Here is a 22,797-nt window from a genome sequence, read left to right as displayed (position 1 = left end):
CCAGTTTTTTTGCTGCCTAAGAATTAGTGATGTACAGTTTTGTCAGTGAAGAAAAATTGGATTTGTGATTATATAACTAAGCATGATGGATTTAAGGATGTAGGCATGGGTCAATTATTTTGGTACGTGCATTGACCAAAAATAATATATAAAAAATTATGAGTGAGACTGATAATATAAAAATTTATATAAAGTCAGTGTATTATTATCATTCATTTATATTAATTTTATTTAAAAATTAATAATCATTAAAAATATATGATGAATAATATACTAATAGTATAAAAAACTCTTACATTATCAAGGTATATATTTTTCGGATTTCTAAAAAATTATTACAGCGAATGCTTTTATTTAGTGTACATTGTGACATTGTCATGTAAGTGTGGTCCATCATAGATTCATAGTCAGTATCATTCTAAGGATTTGTTGACTTATTAGTGATGTAAATTGAGTATTTTAGTGTTAATGACAATTGATTCTTGAAGGCCAATGACACCAAAAATTATTCTCTACTTAAAAATCAAATTTGTTATATAAGAAAAAAGTACTACCTAGAATGATGGATTTAGGATCAGGGTTAAATGTGTAAATTGAACTGAGTGGTCCAAAATGTACCACAATAGATAAGTGACATGAGTTTAATCTTATATATGATTCGTGCAAAAAAATATCATGAAAAGAACAATTCTTTTTGTTAAGATGTATGAACCAGAATGACATGTCTTAAAATTTTCTTACCTTATATCTCACGCCATCATATTTTACTAAGTAATAAAAAATAATTAATAAGGTGTTAATCTTGTGATGTAAGACCCTACTAAATCTTTGAGGTTGATGGTTCAATTCATGTGAGTGACACTTATTGGGAGGGACAACCTCGAAAGAGATTAGTTCATTACCTAAAAAGGTGGGGATCTTTTGGCATAAAGGTGGAAATAGGCCACACCGCCTATCAATGACCTATTACCTGGTCTATAACAGACCATACTTTTTTCATAAATAAATAAGACTCAAACTTTTTGAAAAGCCTATTTACTTTAACAGGTCAAACTTTAGTCCATCCAAAATGCATATTAAGGTCAACAGGTCAGTCTATTTAGTTATATTATATAATATATTCACATTATACAATTTTAATATAAGTATTATATATATATATAATTTTAATATAAAAATATAATTTAATTGTTAGAGTTAGAAGAGTAATTAAAAGTATGAATATTTATCTATTTAAATGTAGATATGATGACCTATTTTAATATTATATAATATAAAATATCTTTAAACAGACTAATAGACTAAGCTAGACTTTTAAATAAGTGAGACCTATGTTTTGAAAAAAATTTAAACAGACTATACCTAGGCTCCTACATGCTATATAGGTTGAGCTTGTTTAAGGCTGACTTTAGTCTAACATATTTTCACTCTTACCTTGGTAGTACCAAAAAATAAATTGTCTTATGTTTTTATGATTTTTTTTAATTGATTGACATTTTTCATTAAATTGGGACATAATACAAATGTTAGGACATGTCATCTCCATTTCAGGTGGATATCCTGGTTATGAGTGACTTTGGTGGCAGTCATTATAACACACTCTTTTAAACATTTGCTCTAAGATTGGTTTATGTTATGAGAATAAATTGTCTCCTCATACGAGGATATAACTTATCTCCTTAACTTTACTCAATGTTTGATGTGTCATATTTTCTCTTTTATAATATATTTTAAAATGAAAACTTCTTAAAAAGATAAATAAGACATGTCCTAACATTTATGAAATTTACTTGTTACCTTTCTTGTATGAGTTATGAAGATAAGTCATCTCCTTATATGAGGAAATACTTTATTCTCTTTATGTTATATGAAATTTACTTATTACCTTTCTTCATGTTACTACCCCATGGGCATGTTAAGAATGGTACCAACCAATATTGTGAAACTTGAGCCGGACATTAAACTGAAAGATGTTTCGTATTAGGTTTATCTAGTTTAAACGGCTAAATCGTCCGGTCGGATTGGGTAATTTCATATATAATTAATCATTTTTATTTATAAATATATAGTTATATATAAATACAAATTTTACATAATTAATAATTATATTGAAATAACATTTCTCCAACTTTTTTGGACTAGAGTAGAATAAAACATTAGAGTAATATTTTTTTTTTAATTTTAAGTGAACCGTCCGATTCACTTCTTAGTTATTCCAGTTCAACCTGGTTTAACACGAATGGACTAAAATTTCTCTGATTTAAAGCGGTCAAACCCTCATTCGTTAAGACTAAAAATCAAAATCATTTCAAATTTGGTCAATGGTCAAACCGATTGGACCACCAATTCATTCCGGTTATCATAACATTGATACCGACCTTCACTATTCAAGCTGAAAGGAGTTATTTTGTTAAATAAGGATAATTAGTTATTTTGTTATTATTACCATTTAATAGGATTGTCTTATGTGGATAGATCGATAAATTGATTTTAGTCAAAAGGTGTGATATTTACATATATTTCCCATAAAAAATTATACATACAATACATTATTCATTACTCATTTATAATATTTATATTTAGAAATCAATAATAATTAAATATGGATAATAGATGATATAATGATAATGTAAAATCTCTTATACTAACAATGCTTCTATTTTTTCTCTCAGTCAAAACATTGTAAATTATTGGCATGTTGTTGATTGATATATAAGGAATACAAATTATTTTGCCTCAAAGCTACTTTGTCTCTCTTACCATTTTTGTATGAATCTATCTTAGTTTGTAATTTGTTCTTTTCAAAAACCATTTAAAAAAGTTAAAATCGAATTTACATTTAAACAATTGATAAAATATATTCAAATAAATTTTGTTATAATAATCATTTTGTTATTTATTAATTAATAATATGATATGTTTTTAAAATACTTAGCAGTACTGTCAAACGTTACTTATGAAATAAGCTGCATTGTAATTTCAATGCAAGTTTGAGGCTTACTGTTATGTAGACAAACTTTAAGATAATGGGGTATAATATATTCAAATTTCAATCTTTTAATGTGATATTTTTGTTAACATATTAAAATTTATTTTTTCAGTCTGATATTTTAAAAAATAATTTTATAGCGTTGTAATCTTTTCACATGTATTCATAAAACTAAAATATTACATATTTAACATGAGAAAAATGCTTGAAAGTTAACAATGTAAATATTTTTTTAGAATTTAGTATATCACTCATTATTCACTTGTATTACTTTTTTTAAAGAGTTAATGATTATTTACATATGAATGATTGATGATGCAATAATACTATATAAAACTAATATATTATCGATATAAACATTTTTTTCTTTTATCTCATCAATACATTCATTATTTAAAATTGAAACTTGAATTAGGAACTTTAAATGAGTGGTATCCATTAAATTCATTTAACATTAAAAAAATGTTTTTTATTTAAATTTAGTAATCATTAGTAAGAGTGGTACATAGTTTATAATAGAGGTGGCTGAATGTATTGAAAATCCAAATCCCCTACTTCTCTTTTAACGATGATAAGTGTATTTCATCATTCTTCAGTTTTTAATTTCCATTCATTCTCATAAACTCAACTCAGCAAAAAATGTATAACTTCTATTGTCATGTGATAGAGACATTTACGGCTCTTGGTTCTTTATTGAAACAATGTTGCTGGAAGAAGGGGTGTCCTTAAGCTTGAAATTCAACAGTTCATTCTGGAATAGGACTTCATTTTTGTCTTCAGCTTTGTCACTAAATGATTCATTGAACAAATGTACCAACACTATCTAACATGGTTTATGGAGAGCATTACATATGGCATGTCCCACCTTTGCTGTTTTACTTTTCGTTTTTTCTAAGCTAAGATATTTTTATGCACATCAAAATTTCAAAGATTTTTTTCCTTGCATGAATTTTCATATAATACTCTACATAAAAATTTTCTCCATCATTTTCATGGGACACCAAATTGACTCATAAAATATAATAGCTATCCTCATTAATTCATGGGATTCAATTGGTTTCCATTTCTGTTTTGTTTGTGTTTCAACACAAATACATAGAGATATCTTCAACACGTTTCTTTTTTCATATAACCTCATTTCAGGATGTGTGATTGTCTCTTTCAGAAATTAAACATTTGACTTTTTTGTCCAAATGAAAATCCAATATGGTACTTACACCACTAAACCAACGTCTTGTTTTTCAATAGGTTTCTCATAACAGGGTTGAAGCCAAACATCTCCAAACTCTCCAAAGATTAGTGCATTAAGTTAAGGAAGTCCTTTTAACTTTAGTTTAACTTTTAGACTCAATTTTTCCCTTCCTATATGCATTCATTCCTTCATTGCAGTGTGGCTATAAATCATAGTGGGACCCCTTTGCATTGCAGTGAATGAGGATATGATGTGGGGATAGATATACAGTTCTTTAGTAAAAATGAGGAGACAAGCAGCATGGTAAATTGATACACTAGCATGTGGCCATTTGGGGGCAAGACCTCAAGACATAAGCATCCAAGGTTTTAAATTCATGATGTTGTTGTTAAGAATTAAGAAATCTGAAGCAAGAATATGTTGAACATTCTCACGTGCTAGTGTTAGACACATATTCAACATAGATACACTTAGATTCGTGAATGATACGTATATTTAGAATATTCAAAATTTAAAAAATTAAATAAAAAATAGGATAAAATATGATACGTTTTGTCAATTTTATAGATTATTCTACTATATTTTTTTAGTATTGGTACTTGGAATTTTGGAGGATAATGATTTACAATTTCCATTATATTTTATACTTTTGATATTTTGATTTACACTTGTAATTTTATTACATTTTATATATGTATCCCTGAATATATCGTATCCTGTATTTTAGAAAAAATATATGTCGACTTATTGGATTAAGACTACTAAAACCATATTGTTTGTGGCCTCAATTATTGTTCCCGACTTGAATTTAAAACGTTGATTATACTTAAAACTCTTTCCCCTATCAAACATATTAAAATGTGAGATAAGGCAAGAGTTACCAATCACAACTCTATCTCATAGAAAGAAGCTATCAACAAAATATCCAAAGATGTGTCTTTATTCTTTATATATACGTGTGTATATACACATGAACAATATCATAAGCTTTCGATTCATTAATGTTCAGTGACTTTGGTCTTATCACTTGTGAGATTCAGAAAGCATAAAGATAGTAATTGTTCATCAAAAGCTATATAATCTGCCATATTCATGGAAACTGCCAATTGTTCATCAAAAGCTAAGGGCTAAAAAAATTTGATTTGCTCAATCTTATTGCTGGTGGGTCTTTTAATTAATACACAGTTCAACTAGTGGCCTATGATAAATGAATGTACTTAGAGACTACTAAACAGAAAAATATTCAATTTTCTTCCCCATCCAATTCATCCCTGTTTTTTCATTCCTTATCCTTTTGTAGTTACTTTCTGAATGATGAGCGGAGTCCATGATATTTTAGAGGTTATCATATAAGTTTGTGAGGTGGTTAGGAAGTTAGGTAGTCATTTAATAGTTAAAGTTAGTTTGTTAATTTTGTATTTTTCATTAGCTTGGATCACAAACATTTTTCCTTTATATAAACTAGTGTGTCGACAGACATTTTGTGTATATCGGTCAACATTGTCAATATTGTATAATACTATATATTTAATTTTTATAATTTCATTTTTTAGAATTAGAATGTGGTTTTTGTGTTTGGTTTACATTATTATTATAATTTTTTAAATGTTTATTATATTGTTGAATTTAAGGTGAGATATATGTTTAATTAATGTGTTGGTGGTAATTATATAGAAATATGTGGTTTTTTTGTACAAATTAAATAATGTTAAGGGCAAAAGAGAAAAACAAAAATTGCTTCATGTTTTGTTTTTATATAGTATAGATAAATAGTCATTCACTACACTTTTTAATCAATAAGAGTGATGTACATTTCCAACTTTTAACACACAGCTCCCTTTGGTCATATTTGAGACTAGTTCACAATTTGTATGAATTTGAGGTAATATATTGAGCAGCATTATTCTTTAGAAAAATATATAGGTCTAACTAGACAAATAAATTTATTGCCTTAAGAAAAGAGTAGGGAGAGTACATAAAAGCATGTCTCAACAGTAAAAAATATTACAGCCTCCATAAGTTTTTGTTTGATAGTGGTGGACAAGATTCTATTGCCCCAAGTTGCAAAAATTTAGCAGAATTGCACTCAGCTATTAGCTTTATTGACTGAATGCTCTGAAATCCAAAAATGGAGAATAATTTATCACTTTAAAGGGTGGCAAAAGAATATGAAAAATAATGGTAGCCAGACTCACCTAAACATCCCATTTTTTCTTGAGGTATGAGGTCCTACTTAATGATGAGGAGCCTGGTTTTTAAGTGGCTGGGCCTATGACTACTAGCAACAATAATTGAGGGAGTCCTTTCTCAATCTGTCTCATTGTAAATTCTTCTATGCATCATTCCAATCTTACCTTAGGGGAGCTTTCTCTTTCTTAGAGTATAGTTACATGGTACACAATATTGGTTCTAGTGTGCACCCAATATATGCCGTTAGGAAGTTTTTACATTATTATTACTAGACTTATCACAAATCTGATACATGTAATATGATAATGTAATATGATAAGTAAAATTAGGTACATGGCACCACAAGCTAAAGGAAGGAATGATGTAAATTTGTGTGAAGAAATGAGACAAGGGTATGTTGTACTAAGTTTGCCCAATACCAATCAAAATATATCATGTCAGTTAAAAAGTTAAATATTCATAATTTTTTCTATTTTTGTTTTATTATGATTGGTTTGAGACATGTTTGGGAACAACAAATCTTTGTACGAAGAAATGACGGACAAAATTCACTTTAATAGAGAAGATGAAAAGAAAGATTATGAGTAGAAAGAAAGATATAAGAAATAGAGTTGAGTTTTGGAGTTGTTTTGTAGAAGAGAAACAAGAGAGAAAGAGAAAAGATAAAATGTGAGTCTTCATATATATATAATTTTGCCCTTGCACATATATGTGATAGTGTGAAGTTGGTGGGATAATTTAGTCATTTCATAATATTTTATACTCTCAACTTACTTTCTTCTCCTAGTTGAAGAGAAGAAATTTGGGAAGAGACCCATACTATTTTTCTCTCTACTCTGTTTCATTCTACAACCAAACAACAGATTCATAAACTTCTCTCACTTTCTCTCTTCTCTTCTTTGGTCCTCTCATATTCACCTCAACCAAATGAAGGCTAAAAAGTCTTTGAATGAATAAGTATACTTCTACCATGTCATCTGAACATAATTTTTTAAACTAGTTCTCCATATTAATATTAAAAGTGATAATTTAATTCATGTTACTCAAAAGTCTTTCATTCACATTACCTTATATGGTATAATGTATGTTTTCAGCATTTAACTATACATGGGTTTATTTATTTATTTTAGTTTATTTATGAGCAAAATGGGTTATGTAATGGTTTGACAATGTGAACACATCAACTGTTTTTACATGTATTGGTGACAAGTAATAAATATGAACGTCAAAACTTTGGTCAAAATATCTATAAACCCATTTATTTTGACTTTAGTGTTTGTCTTTAGGTGGAGTGATCCTATGTAAAGAGCTAATTAGTCATAACTATTATAGAGATTATAGCTGTAATGTAGGCTTAGCGATTCTAGAACAAACAATGATTGGAACCTGCAGATCCATTTGCAACTTCCTTCTTTGCTCAAATGCTGTGATTCATGAGGTAGTCATCTAAAGTAATGTGACAAGGAGTAAGAATCCTCTCCATAGAGATAGGTACTATAAAAAATAAAGAAAATAATAATATAGTAAGACATTTTTATTTTTTATATACAATAAAATAACACTTTTATTATTAAAAATATATATAAAGTCATATACTTGTCTCTCCATTAATAAAAATGATTATTGTTATGTGGAAAGATGATGAATATCCTCTCTAAACACTAAAACAAAAGTAAAAGAAAACAAAATAGTATAGTGACACTTTTATCTTTTAAATAATATAGTGAATTTTTCATTTTTAGAAGGAGGTATAAAAATAACAACTCACCTCTCCTGTCTCGAGAGGAGTCCTTCACGTGACAATCGGATAGGCCTTCATCTTCCAAGTTATGCAATTTGTTTTTATAACAATCATTTATGGTTAGGCAGAGCATAGGCGCTGGCCCTATTTTATGACCACTTCATCAACAAAATCTTAATCCTATTAGTCTGGGACATGAATCTAACAACACAACGACTTAATGTTATATATTTGTTGACAAAATATTTATCTTTATTTTTTCTTAATCGTTTCGCCTGTGATTTTCTTTAACATGCCCCTTCCTCTTGGAATTAATCTATATTTTATCCTATGATGCAGAATCTACCATTTTCTGTTATTTGAGAGAATGGACTGGCTCGCTTGTTTTTTTTAATGATTATTATGATTATTGATTTAAATTTGTCCATACAAAAGAAAGGAATAGGATTAGTTTCATGGAGAGTAATACTTATGCTATTATCATATAAGCAGCTCAATGGGAATACAATGTTTTGGTAACTTCATTTTGATCTTGAATTTGCTTCTACTGTTCGCACTGTAATGGCATTTTTATAGTGCCCATGCCAATTGGTTCTGACAATTTGAAAATAGCAGCTACCTCAGTTTACTTTTTGTTTGCTTCTGAACCCAATGTTAGGATACAAGTACAACTTAGAAGTTCATTGCAGTTTCTATGATAACAATCATCAATTCTTTGGGTTTAAATCTAGAATTTAACTTTGTTGTCAAATAATGTTAATCTCGCCCTGTTCCTTTTTATATGTATTTGGCAAGGCCTTGGTGCTCTTTAGTACTTCCTTTAAGACAAACATTAACAACCAAGCATTTTTATTAAGTAAAGTCGGAGACATGAATCCAATAATATCATAACACTATTCATGGTAGCAAAGTGTCCAAAACAGTGGCAATTATTTGTTTAAGTACATGTTTCTGTTGAAAGAAATAATTCAAGTATTAAAATGTTAGAAGTATAAAAGTAGTGTAGAAATACAAACTTACTATAAGTAGTAGGCAATTATTGAAAAATCTGTTTTGCTAGTTTGTTGGCTTACTATAAAAGTTAGTATGCATACTTTGATTACATGATGAATAAAGTGTATTTCATTATCACTTCTTAACAATCTCCTCTCTCAATTCTCTACTTTCAATATCTCTCTTCTTCATTCTTTCTAAAGTTCTAATAAAATTGATATCAAGAGCTAGTTCACATCCCGGAGAAAAAATTTCTTGTCATGAGTAAGAAAAACCTAGAAATTCATTGTGTGTGGATTGGGTGCTCTTAAAAGGTGTTGAAATAGATAACGGCGTGGAAGGAGTGTGCAAGAAGTGCCAATAATTGTTCAAATCAATGATGTAAAAACCGTACCGTACTGGCCGGTTCGATCGGAAAACTGGTGAACCGGACCCCTAACCGATACAGTATAGATGTTGAACCAGCCAAATATCAAAACCGGTCAAAACTAGTCAAAATCGGTGAACCGGTCGGTTTATACACATATTTTTTTTTTAAAAACTTAACACTTCTAGGCATATGCTTCCAAGATATACTTAGATTACACTTTTTGATTCCTAACATTCATGTGTAATCTCAATGACATTTGTGTAATCTTGGAGTACTGTCTGAAGATAGGATTTGGTACAAAAATATAATCTCGATATGAGACAACTTTGACTCATTGGTGTTAAATGTTAAAACTCCAAATTTATTTGTTTTGTAGAGTGAGTTGTTAACTTGTGTCATTTATTTATATTTTGCGGTTGTTAAGTGATACTTTTGGATTGATATATGTTTTATAATCTAGACTTTGAATTTGTTAAAGACTTAAAGTTGTTTCTTTATGTGAATTTTGAGTAGATTATGAAAATGAATTATAAATTTGAGTATCTACCTATTTGAATTTTTTATAGGTTTATATATATATAAATATAAATTGATATGTCCAGTTTAACCGACATGCAGTTTAATTACTGAATCACTGGTTGAACCACTGTATCACTATACCATTACCCTGACCAGTTTGATAACCGATACGGTTTTAACAACACTTGTTGAAATCGTTGTAGAAGTAAGAAATGGTGGGAAATGGAAGCAATCTACCAGCTATGGGTCTCCCTATCCTCACAGAAAGAAATTGGGATCGGTGGAGAACTCAAATGAGAGGGTTATTCAACTTCCAAGAAGTAAGTGAAGTGGTAGAAGATGGATTCTTCCCTCTGTATCCAGAGGCAACAAAAATGCAAAGAACAACACATAAAGAGGCAAAAAAGAAAGACAACAATGCTCTATTCCTAATACACCAATGTGTAGATGATGTTCACTTTGAAAAAATCCAAAATGCAAGCATTGCAAAAGAAGCCTGGGATATTCTAATCAGAAGCCATGCAGGTGGAGACAAAATCAAGAAGGTAAAGCTTCAGACTCTTAGGAAGCAATATAAGTTGTTGTATATGGATGAAGGTGATAAGATTGGTGAATATTTCACCAAGATTCTAACCATAACCAATCAGATGAAAAATTATGGAGAATCTATAACATACCTCATGATCATTGAAAAAATCATGAGGTCCCTGCCCCAAAAATTCGACTTTATTGTTGTGGCAATAGAGGAATCCAAAGACATTATATTGATGAAGATAAAAGAGCTTCAAAGCTCATTAGAAGCTCATGAGATGAGGATATTGGACAGATGTCCAACCAAAAGATCAGAACAAGCACTGAAATCAACTCACTATAAAGAAGAAAGAAAGAAATACGATAGGTGGAAGGGAAAACAAGGGCATAACAAAAGAGGGCAGCTGAACCTTGATAGAACCAAGCCTTTCGTTGAGTGGGTTGAGTCCTCTGATGGAAGAAGAAGATCAAGGACTAATCAGAATCATAAGAGAATAGAAAAAAGGAGAGTAGAATGTTTTAATTGCCACAAACTAGGACATTACTCATAGTAATGTCTTAGTGATAAGACAAGAAAACCAAGAACTTATGAAGAAGCTCACATAACACAAGAGGAATCTGATTCAGAACCTCTAAACCTGATGGTAACAACATCAACAGAAAACACATCAGCTGAATCTTGGTATCTAGATTCAGGATGCTCAAACCACATGACTAGGCACAAGGAGTGGCTGATTGACCTTGATCTATAAAAAAGAAGCAGGGTGAAGTTTGCTGATAACAGTTCCTTGGCAGTAAAAGGAATAGGCAATGTAGCCATTGTGAGACAAAATGAAGCTAATGCCATTATCTCTAATGTACTATATGTGCTTGACATGAAATGTAACCTGCTCAGCATAGGTCAGTTGGTAGAAAAGAAGTTCAAGGTGCTAATGAAACATGATCAACTTGATATATTCGACTCCAATGATAAGCTAATCATTAGAAGCAAGATAACAAGAAATAGAACCTTTCAAGTGAACATAAAGGCAGCTGAGATACAATGCTTGAGCACCATCGAAACAAGTGATAATTGTTGGCTATGGCACTCAAGGTTTGCGCATGTAAATTTCAAAAGCTTGCATCAGCTAGGATCAAAGCACATGGTCACAATAATCCCAATCATAATTGTACCAGAGAAAGTATGTGAGTTATGTTTGATTGGTAAGAAAACTAGAAACTCATTCAAAACAAAAGCAAACTTGAGGGCCAAATCAGTACTAAAGGTGGTACACTCTGATGTACGTGGGCCATTTGAGACACTTTCTTTGGGTGGAAACAAATATTTCATAATATTTGTAGATGAGTTCAGCAAGATGGTTTGGCTGGATGTAATTAAAGCCAAAAGTGATGTGTTTGAATCCTTGCTAGCTTTCAAAGCAATGGCAGAAAAGGAAAGTGGAAAGCACTTAAATATCCTCAGAACAGATGGAGGAGGGGAGTACACATCAAATGAGTTTGAATCCTACTGCAGAAAGAATGGGATCAAGCATGAGGCAACAACACCCTATACTCCACATCATAATGGACTTGCTGAAAGGAGAAACAGAACCATCATGGACATGGCCAAAAGCTTAATGAAGGAGAAGGGATTACCTCAAAAGTTATGGGCAGAAGCTGTGTCTACTTCTGTCTATATCTTAAACAGGTGTCCATCAAAGAAACTTGAAGGAAATGTGCCTCTTGAAGTCTGGTCAGGGAAGAAGCCAATGATCAGTCACCTCAAGATATTTGGATCACTTGCATTTAGACATGTGCCTGATCAAAAGAGAACCAAACTTCAAGATAAAAGTGAACCAATAGTGTTTTTAGGTTACCACCCTACCGGAGCATACAGACAATATGATCCAATCAAAGAAAATGTGACAATTAGTAGAGATGTGATGATACTAGAATATGAGAAGTGGAACTGGAAACTAAAGCAAACCAGTCTTAAAAAAATTAACCATTGAACTTATGTATGATGAAGGGATGAGTAATGAACCAAAAGAGGAAATATCAACTGAAAGAAGCAGTGGAGAAGATGAAATAATCTCAAGCACAAGTACTTCTACACAAAGATCCCAAAGACCAAGGTCTATGCCTATTAGATTCAATGATTATGAGATCAACTCAAACAATCAGATCAATGCAGTAGGGGAACTAATTCACTTAGCATTAATGGTTGAGGCAACACCAATTGATGACCTTGAAGCTATAAAGCAAACTGTTTGGAAGGATGCAATGAATGAAGAGATTAAATCCATTGAGAAGAATGGAACATGGACTCTGGTTGAACTTCCAAAAGACAAGCATCAAATTGGAGTAAAATGGATCTTTAAGCACAAGCTAAATCCAGATGGCTCAGCCTTGAAACACAAGGCAAGATTGGTTGCCAAATGATTTCTACAAAGACAATGCCTAGACTACATAGAAGTCTTTGCTTATGTTGCTAGGATTGAAACTATAAGGTTAGTAATAGCCATAGCTTGTGCAAGAAATTGGTCACTTTCACAGCTTGATGTAAAATCTACCTTTCTCCATGGACCCTTGACATAAGATGTTTATGTACAAAACCCCTAGTTTCATAGTCAAGAACAAGGAACACTGTGTATACAAGCTAAACAAAGCATTGTATAGATTGAAGCAAGCCTCAAGGGCTTGGAATAGAAGAATTGGTTCATTTCTTTTCAAGCTTTACTTCAAAAAATGCATTATGGAGCATGGTGTCTATGCCAAGAAGAGCAAAGATGGATAATTGTTACTCTTATGCTTGTATGTTGATGATATACTAATAACTGGATTAAGTGTAAGTAAAATTGAAGAATTCAAGAGAATGATGGAAGTTGAATTTGAAATGTCTGATCAAGAAAAACTAAGCTACTTCCTAGGCATAGAGTTCACCTACATTGCAGCAGGGATATTAATGCACCAGAAAAAATATGCAAGGGAATTATTTCAAAGGTTTCACATGGATTCCTGCAACTCAGTGAACAACTCAATGGGAACAAATCTGAAACTCATAGCAGATGAACAAGGGGAAACAATGGATGAAACTCTCTTCAAACAGATGATGAGATCTCTAAGATTTATATGCAATAGTAGGCCAGATCTGTCTTATAGTGTTGGACTTTTAGCATATTCATGTGCAAACCAAAGATGTCTCACATGTTGGCAACCAAAAGAATATTGAGGTACATACAAGGCACAACAAACTATGGCATTCTATTTCCATATGATGAGCAGAGTTCAAAACTGAAATTAAGTGGCTTCTCAAATTCAGATTATGGTGGAGACTTGATTGAAAGGAAAAGCACTTCAGGATACATATTATTGCTCAATAATGCTCCTGTGTCCTGGTATTCAAAAAAGCAAGATGTCATTGCCTTATCCAGCTGTGAATCTGAGTACATAGTAGGCTGCTATGCAGCCTGCCAAGGAATTTGGCTTGAAAATTTGTTGAAAGAAATGCAAATTGAGGTGAGTACTCCATTGCAATTGAAGATAGATAACGATCCAGCTATCAACTTAGCAAAGAACCCAATAAGTCATGAAAGAAGCAAACACATAGAGATGAGATTTCACTACCTAAGGAGATTGGTGAACAAAGGAAAGTTAGAATTGATGCACTGTAGCACTGAAGTTCAGCTAGCAGCTCCGTTTACAAAGCCATTGAGAACTGAAAGATTTCAAAGGCTTAGGAGGAAGATTGGAATTGAATCCCTTATATACTTGACTTAAGGGAGGATCTTGAAATGGATAATTCAAAAATTCAAGTGTTGAAGTATAAAAGTAGTGTAGAAATACAAACTTGCTATAAGTAGTAGGTAGTTATTGGAAAATCTGTTTTGTTAGTTTGTTGGCTTACTATAAAAGTTAGTATGCATACTTTAATTACATGATGAATAAAGTGCACTTCATTATCACTTTTTAACAATCTCTTCTCTCAATTCTCTACTTTCAATATCTCTCTTCTTTATTCTTTCTAAAGTTCTAATAATTTTTACACATACTACTAATAGATATGACAAATCCATTGAAGTTTAAATTAGAGATATCTTTGTAGAAAAACATATATAAGCATTGGAACATGTAAGATGTATCTCTCAACTCTCAAGTAAAGAAAAATGTTGTAGCCAAACTCAAATCGCATTGAACCATTTAATGTGGCCTTGTAGTTGATGCTTATGTCAACTACTAATTAATGAATACAAGTTTTGTTGCCAAATGGTAAAAGATTTGTGCAAATGGTGAGGTCAAAATTCAAATGGTAGATTTTAACCAACGTTTTCCTTTATTAATATATATATTTATTTCATAATGATCAGATACTGATTTGTACGTGTACAACAAAGGTGCCTTCCAATAGACGCATGGAAATTAGTAACATATGAGACCTTGTGATTATGTAAATAGATTTAGCCTCTGTAAAAAAACATGCTCATGGTAAATTATATTTTGTTGGATGTTGTAAGTTTATATATCAAAGTTAATCATAATATATACTTTTAAAATACATGAACATTTAGTTGCTCTATTCCTAATACACCAATGTGTAGATGATGTTCACTTTGAAAAAATCCAAAATGCAAGCATTGCAAAAGAAGCCTGGGATATTCTAATCAGAAGCCATGCAGGTGGAGACAAAATCAAGAAGGTAAAGCTTCAGACTCTTAGGAAGCAATATAAGTTGTTGTATATGGATGAAGGTGATAAGATTGGTGAATATTTCACCAAGATTCTAACCATAACCAATCAGATGAAAAATTATGGAGAATCTATAACATACCTCATGATCATTGAAAAAATCATGAGGTCCCTGCCCCAAAAATTCGACTTTATTGTTGTGGCAATAGAGGAATCCAAAGACATTATATTGATGAAGATAAAAGAGCTTCAAAGCTCATTAGAAGCTCATGAGATGAGGATATTGGACAGATGTCCAACCAAAAGATCAGAACAAGCACTGAAATCAACTCACTATAAAGAAGAAAGAAAGAAATACGATAGGTGGAAGGGAAAACAAGGGCATAACAAAAGAGGGCAGCTGAACCTTGATAGAACCAAGCCTTTCGTTGAGTGGGTTGAGTCCTCTGATGGAAGAAGAAGATCAAGGACTAATCAGAATCATAAGAGAATAGAAAAAAGGAGAGTAGAATGTTTTAATTGCCACAAACTAGGACATTACTCATAGTAATGTCTTAGTGATAAGACAAGAAAACCAAGAACTTATGAAGAAGCTCACATAACACAAGAGGAATCTGATTCAGAACCTCTAAACCTGATGGTAACAACATCAACAGAAAACACATCAGCTGAATCTTGGTATCTAGATTCAGGATGCTCAAACCACATGACTAGGCACAAGGAGTGGCTGATTGACCTTGATCTATAAAAAAGAAGCAGGGTGAAGTTTGCTGATAACAGTTCCTTGGCAGTAAAAGGAATAGGCAATGTAGCCATTGTGAGACAAAATGAAGCTAATGCCATTATCTCTAATGTACTATATGTGCTTGACATGAAATGTAACCTGCTCAGCATAGGTCAGTTGGTAGAAAAGAAGTTCAAGGTGCTAATGAAACATGATCAACTTGATATATTCGACTCCAATGATAAGCTAATCATTAGAAGCAAGATAACAAGAAATAGAACCTTTCAAGTGAACATAAAGGCAGCTGAGATACAATGCTTGAGCACCATCGAAACAAGTGATAATTGTTGGCTATGGCACTCAAGGTTTGCGCATGTAAATTTCAAAAGCTTGCATCAGCTAGGATCAAAGCACATGGTCACAATAATCCCAATCATAATTGTACCAGAGAAAGTATGTGAGTTATGTTTGATTGGTAAGAAAACTAGAAACTCATTCAAAACAAAAGCAAACTTGAGGGCCAAATCAGTACTAAAGGTGGTACACTCTGATGTACGTGGGCCATTTGAGACACTTTCTTTGGGTGGAAACAAATATTTCATAATATTTGTAGATGAGTTCAGCAAGATGGTTTGGCTGGATGTAATTAAAGCCAAAAGTGATGTGTTTGAATCCTTGCTAGCTTTCAAAGCAATGGCAGAAAAGGAAAGTGGAAAGCACTTAAATATCCTCAGAACAGATGGAGGAGGGGAGTACACATCAAATGAGTTTGAATCCTACTGCAGAAAGAATGGGATCAAGCATGAGGCAACAACACCCTATACTCCACATCATAATGGACTTGCTGAAAGGAGAAACAGAACCATCATGGACATGGCCAAAAGCTTAATGAAGGAGAAGGGATTACCTCAAAAGTTATGGGCAGAAGCTGTGTCTACTTCTGTCTATATCTTAAACAGGTGTCCATCAAAGAAACTTGAAGGAAATGTGCCTCTTGAAGTCTGGTCAGGGAAGAAGCCAATGATCAGTCACCTCAAGATATTTGGATCACTTGCATTTAGACATGTGCCTGATCAAAAGAGAACCAAACTTCAAGATAAAAGTGAACCAATAGTGTTTTTAGGTTACCACCCTACCGGAGCATACAGACAATATGATCCAATCAAAGAAAATGTGACAATTAGTAGAGATGTGATGATACTAGAATATGAGAAGTGGAACTGGAAACTAAAGCAAACCAGTCTTAAAAAAATTAACCATTGAACTTATGTATGATGAAGGGATGAGTAATGAACCAAAAGAGGAAATATCAACTGAAAGAAGCAGTGGAGAAGATGAAATAATCTCAAGCACAAGTACTTCTACACAAAGATCCCAAAGACCAAGGTCTATGCCTATTAGATTCAATGATTATGAGATCAACTCAAACAATCAGATCAATGCAGTAGGGGAACTAATTCACTTAGCATTAATGGTTGAGGCAACACCAATTGATGACCTTGAAGCTATAAAGCAAACTGTTTGGAAGGATGCAATGAATGAAGAGATTAAATCCATTGAGAAGAATGGAACATGGACTCTGGTTGAACTTCCAAAAGACAAGCATCAAATTGGAGTAAAATGGATCTTTAAGCACAAGCTAAATCCAGATGGCTCAGCCTTGAAACACAAGGCAAGATTGGTTGCCAAATGATTTCTACAAGACCCATACATATATATATATATAGCAGTGGAGTTTATTAACCCGGGACATGGAAGGAGATAATGTTGATGTAATTTTCATAAATTTTAAAAATTAATGTTAATTTGGGTGTGCTTTGAGTTTTGACAGATATAGGCCACCTATGGTCAATAAATTATAACGTATATACCCTTTAAACACTAATTATTTATATGGTCTTATTCTCTTAGATTTTTTTTATCACATTCACAAATAAAAATTTAATACTCAACCAATTTATTTTGCTATATTTTCAGTCTTTTTATATAAGTTGAACAAAATTAGATGTTCGATTAACTAAGCAAATTTTTTATGAATTATGATGCAAATTCATCCTTTGTTATATTTATCAGAAATCAAAATGCAAATTCATCCTTTTTTATATATATCAGAAATTAAAATTGCAAATTCATCTTTATTAGAATATAGATATTTTCTATCTAAGCAAATAAACAAATTTTAATATATTAGATAATGGACTTGGAAAATACTTTGCAAGTTTCAACTACCAGCAATAGACATACAAACACCAACTTACATTGTTTCAGATCTTGTATATCTAAGGAGATGGAGAGGCCACACAAAGTGTTAAAGAAATCTTGGCCAAGTTCTTTGCATTTTGGTTTTGGCTTTGTTTATTATTCTTTAGTTCTTTATTCTTTTCTTTCCTTTCAGCATTAGGTTGTTAATAGAGTGTGTTAGTTAATTGAGTCTGTTAGTTTCTATTAATAGAATCTGTTAGTTTTCTTTGGTAGTTAGGTTGCTATAAATAGGCTTGTTTCTCTTCTTTGTAAATCAACACAAGAACTTCACTTTTCTCTATTCAATAAACTCTCTCATACCTCTATTGGATCATGAATTTTGTTTTACCAAGATGGTATCAGAGCTTATAAGCTCTTATTCGTCTTCTTCTTCCCTAGGTTCATCAAAGCCTTCCGCATTACATCTTTTCTTCATTGATTCATGTCTTGCTTTATCACTGATTCTTCATCCATGGCAAATCAGGGCTATATTGATTACAATACTAATCCCTCAAATCCTTTCTTTCTTAATTCAAACGATAGTCCAACCCAAGTCCTCGTTAAACCACTCTTAAATGGTAAAAATTTACCACTCATGGTCAAGGGCCATGAAATTAGCTTTACAATCCAAGAACAAAACAAAATTCTTGGATGGCACCATCACTCCACCTACTACAGATGATCCACTTTATGATCCTTGGGTAAGATGGATGTCCAACCAAAAGATCAGAACAAGCACTGAAATCAACTCACTATAAAGAAGAAAGAAAGAAATACGATAGGTGGAAGGGAAAACAAGGGCATAACAAAAGAGGGCAGCTGAACCTTGATAGAACCAAGCCTTTCGTTGAGTGGGTTGAGTCCTCTGATGGAAGAAGAAGATCAAGGACTAATCAGAATCATAAGAGAATAGAAAAAAGGAGAGTAGAATGTTTTAATTGCCACAAACTAGGACATTACTCATAGTAATGTCTTAGTGATAAGACAAGAAAACCAAGAACTTATGAAGAAGCTCACATAACACAAGAGGAATCTGATTCAGAACCTCTAAACCTGATGGTAACAACATCAACAGAAAACACATCAGCTGAATCTTGGTATCTAGATTCAGGATGCTCAAACCACATGACTAGGCACAAGGAGTGGCTGATTGACCTTGATCTATAAAAAAGAAGCAGGGTGAAGTTTGCTGATAACAGTTCCTTGGCAGTAAAAGGAATAGGCAATGTAGCCATTGTGAGACAAAATGAAGCTAATGCCATTATCTCTAATGTACTATATGTGCTTGACATGAAATGTAACCTGCTCAGCATAGGTCAGTTGGTAGAAAAGAAGTTCAAGGTGCTAATGAAACATGATCAACTTGATATATTCGACTCCAATGATAAGCTAATCATTAGAAGCAAGATAACAAGAAATAGAACCTTTCAAGTGAACATAAAGGCAGCTGAGATACAATGCTTGAGCACCATCGAAACAAGTGATAATTGTTGGCTATGGCACTCAAGGTTTGGGCATCTAATTTTCAAAAGCTTGCATCAGCTAAGATCAAAGCACGTGGTCACATGAATCCCAATCATAGCTGTACCAGAGAAAGTATGTGAGGTGTGTTTGTAAGAAAACTAGAAACTCATTCAAAACAGAAGCAAACTTGAGGGCCAAATCAATACTAGAGGTGGCACACTCTGATGTATGTGGGCCATTTGAGACACTTTCTTTGGGTGGAAACAAATATTTCATAATATTTGTAGATGAGTTCAGCAAGATGGTTTGGCTGGATGTAATTAAAGCCAAAAGTGATGTGTTTGAATCCTTGCTAGCTTTCAAAGCAATGGCAGAAAAGGAAAGTGGAAAGCACTTAAATATCCTCAGAACAGATGGAGGAGGGGAGTACACATCAAATGAGTTTGAATCCTACTGCAGAAAGAATGGGATCAAGCATGAGGCAACAACACCCTATACTCCACATCATAATGGACTTGCTGAAAGGAGAAACAGAACCATCATGGACATGGCCAAAAGCTTAATGAAGGAGAAGGGATTACCTCAAAAGTTATGGGCAGAAGCTGTGTCTACTTCTGTCTATATCTTAAACAGGTGTCCATCAAAGAAACTTGAAGGAAAGATGCCCCTTGAAGTCTGGTTAGGGAAGAAGCCAATGGTCAGTCACCTCAAGATATTTGGATCACTTGCATTTAGACATGTGCCTGATCAAAAGAGAACCAAACTTCAAGATAAAAGTGAACCAATAGTGTTTTTAGGTTACCACCCTACCGGAGCATACAGACAATATGATCCAATCAAAGAAAATGTGACAATTAGTAGAGATGTGATGATACTAGAATATGAGAAGTGGAACTGGAAACTAAAGCAAACCAGTCTTAAAAAAATTAACCATTGAACTTATGTATGATGAAGGGATGAGTAATGAACCAAAAGAGGAAATATCAACTGAAAGAAGCAGTGGAGAAGATGAAATAATCTCAAGCACAAGTACTTCTACACAAAGATCCCAAAGACCAAGGTCTATGCCTATTAGATTCAATGATTATGAGATCAACCTATACAATCAGATCAATGCAAAAGAGGAACTAATTCACTTAGCATTAATGGCTGAGGAAACACCAATTGATGACATTGAAGCTATAAAGCAAACTGTTTGGAAGGATGCAATGAATGAAGAGATTAAATCCATTGAGAAGAATGGAACATGGACTCTGGTTGAACTTCCAAAAGACAAGCATCAAATTGGAGTGAAGTGGATCTTTAAGCAGAAGCTAAATCCAGATGGCTCAGTCTTGAAACACAAGGCAAGATTCGTTGCCAAAGAATTTCTACAAAGACAAGGCCTAGACTACACAGAAGTCTTTGCTCCTGTTGCTAGGATAAAACTATAAGGTTAGTAATTGTCATAGCTTGTGCAAGAAATTGGTCACTCTCACAGCTTGATGTAAAATCAGCCTTTCTCCATGGACCCTTGACAGAAGAAGTATATGTAGTTATTGGAAAATCTATTTTGTTAGTTTGTTGGCTTACTATAAAAGTTAGTATGCATACTTTGGTTACATGATGAATAAAATGCACTTCATTATCACTTCTTAACAATTTCTTATCTCAATTCTCTACTTTCAATATCTCTCTTCTTCATTCTTTCTAAAGTTCTAATAAGTAGTACCAAAAAACTCACAAACTTTAATAGAAATTATAAATAAACAAAATATTGGTCTAGTAGTATAAGATTTTATTAAATTCCTAAATAAATCAAAATGTCAAGATTCAGATCCTACTAGCAACACTCATTAAGGAAATGAAAATAATCACACACCCAAATAGTTTTTTATCAATGGAGTGAAAAGACAACTTTTATTTCAAAAAATTAGAAACCATAACATAAAGGAAAGCTCCCACAATGGTGAAAGGATGGACCAACTTTGTTTTTATTTTTATCAATAAGAACCCAGTTATCTATCCCTGCACAGTTGCACTCCCCCCAATACACGGTCTTTGACCAGCATAGTAGTCATGTTAGTGTTACGAGGTTACTTAGAACATCTCCGATAGCAAACAATTTTATCATTTTTATTTGGGTGTCAGTATTTTATAATTTATTATAACTTCCTATAAAATAAGAACAACATCCATTTTTTTTCACAATGACAAATATCATTCTTATTCTTGTTTGGGTCCCACAACATTTACCTTTTTCTCACAGCATATCTCTCTCCTTACTTTCCTTTGGTTAAGAACAATCAAAAGTTGTTCTTATTTAAAAACAAAAGTCAGGAAATAAGAATAACATAATAGAGAATAAAGTATGAATGTTCTTATCCCTTAAGAACAACCACATGGTTGCTCTTACTTTGCTCCAGCCTTGTTAACTGTTCATCTCCATCAGGTAAAGAATTATTCTACTATTTGCTCTTTATTAATGTTAAGCTGTCAGTTAAAATTATTACTATTTTTAATTCTTATCGTCTGTATGTGTGATGTTTTCAATTAAAATATTCATTACAATTACATTAATTATATTTTCCCACAATTATCATAAATACAATACAATATAACATTTATGACTTCGTTGAGAGAGGCTTAACATATTATCTAGTGCTTAGTTGTAACACATAAGTACAACTTTATATGTGAGACCCTTACTATAGACAATAATAAAGTTTACTATGACGTAGGAAATCTTTCACTTTCTTGCAATATCTTTATATTGCACTACACCAATGTCATTATTGGACATGCCTTTTGTTTTTCACATGCACAGAACGTAATTAGTGGGATGTGTTATATTTTCAATCGTGATATCATTATCGGTTCACTTTATTCATGTTTGAATACCTGAAGTCAATGTCTCAAATTAGGGACTTCATTAACTGATGTGCCGATAATATTGTATTTGTGTGACCTCCTTAATGGCATTATTGTGCAATTGTAGTGAAATAAAATGAGATGTTTCAAAAATATTTTTTAATCACAAAAAAAATCATTACCATATTGTGAATTGCCATGTCCATAATGATTATGAAAAGTGAAAACTATGATGTCATATGTATTATATTAAAGCTATCTAACCTAGACCTTTATTATTGGCAATATGAATAATTGCACAGAATTTGAGCCATAAACAAATAAATTA

The 22,797-nt window shown here is 32.3% G+C and overlaps 1 protein-coding gene across 1 annotated transcript; it reads left to right on the top strand.

Moving 5' to 3' along the window:
- On the top strand, positions 10,207 to 11,076 carry LOC109353918. The gene has a single exon (XM_019596275.1). The coding sequence runs from the start codon at positions 10,207 to 10,209 to the stop codon at positions 11,074 to 11,076; it is 870 nt and encodes a 289-aa protein (XP_019451820.1).

Source organism: Lupinus angustifolius, chromosome LG08 (genome assembly GCF_001865875.1).
Source record: "Lupinus angustifolius cultivar Tanjil chromosome LG08, LupAngTanjil_v1.0, whole genome shotgun sequence".
Lineage (NCBI taxonomy): Eukaryota > Viridiplantae > Streptophyta > Magnoliopsida > Fabales > Fabaceae > Lupinus > Lupinus angustifolius.
Note: the sequence above shows the minus strand (reverse complement) of the source record. Positions and strands in the feature narration are given on the sequence as shown.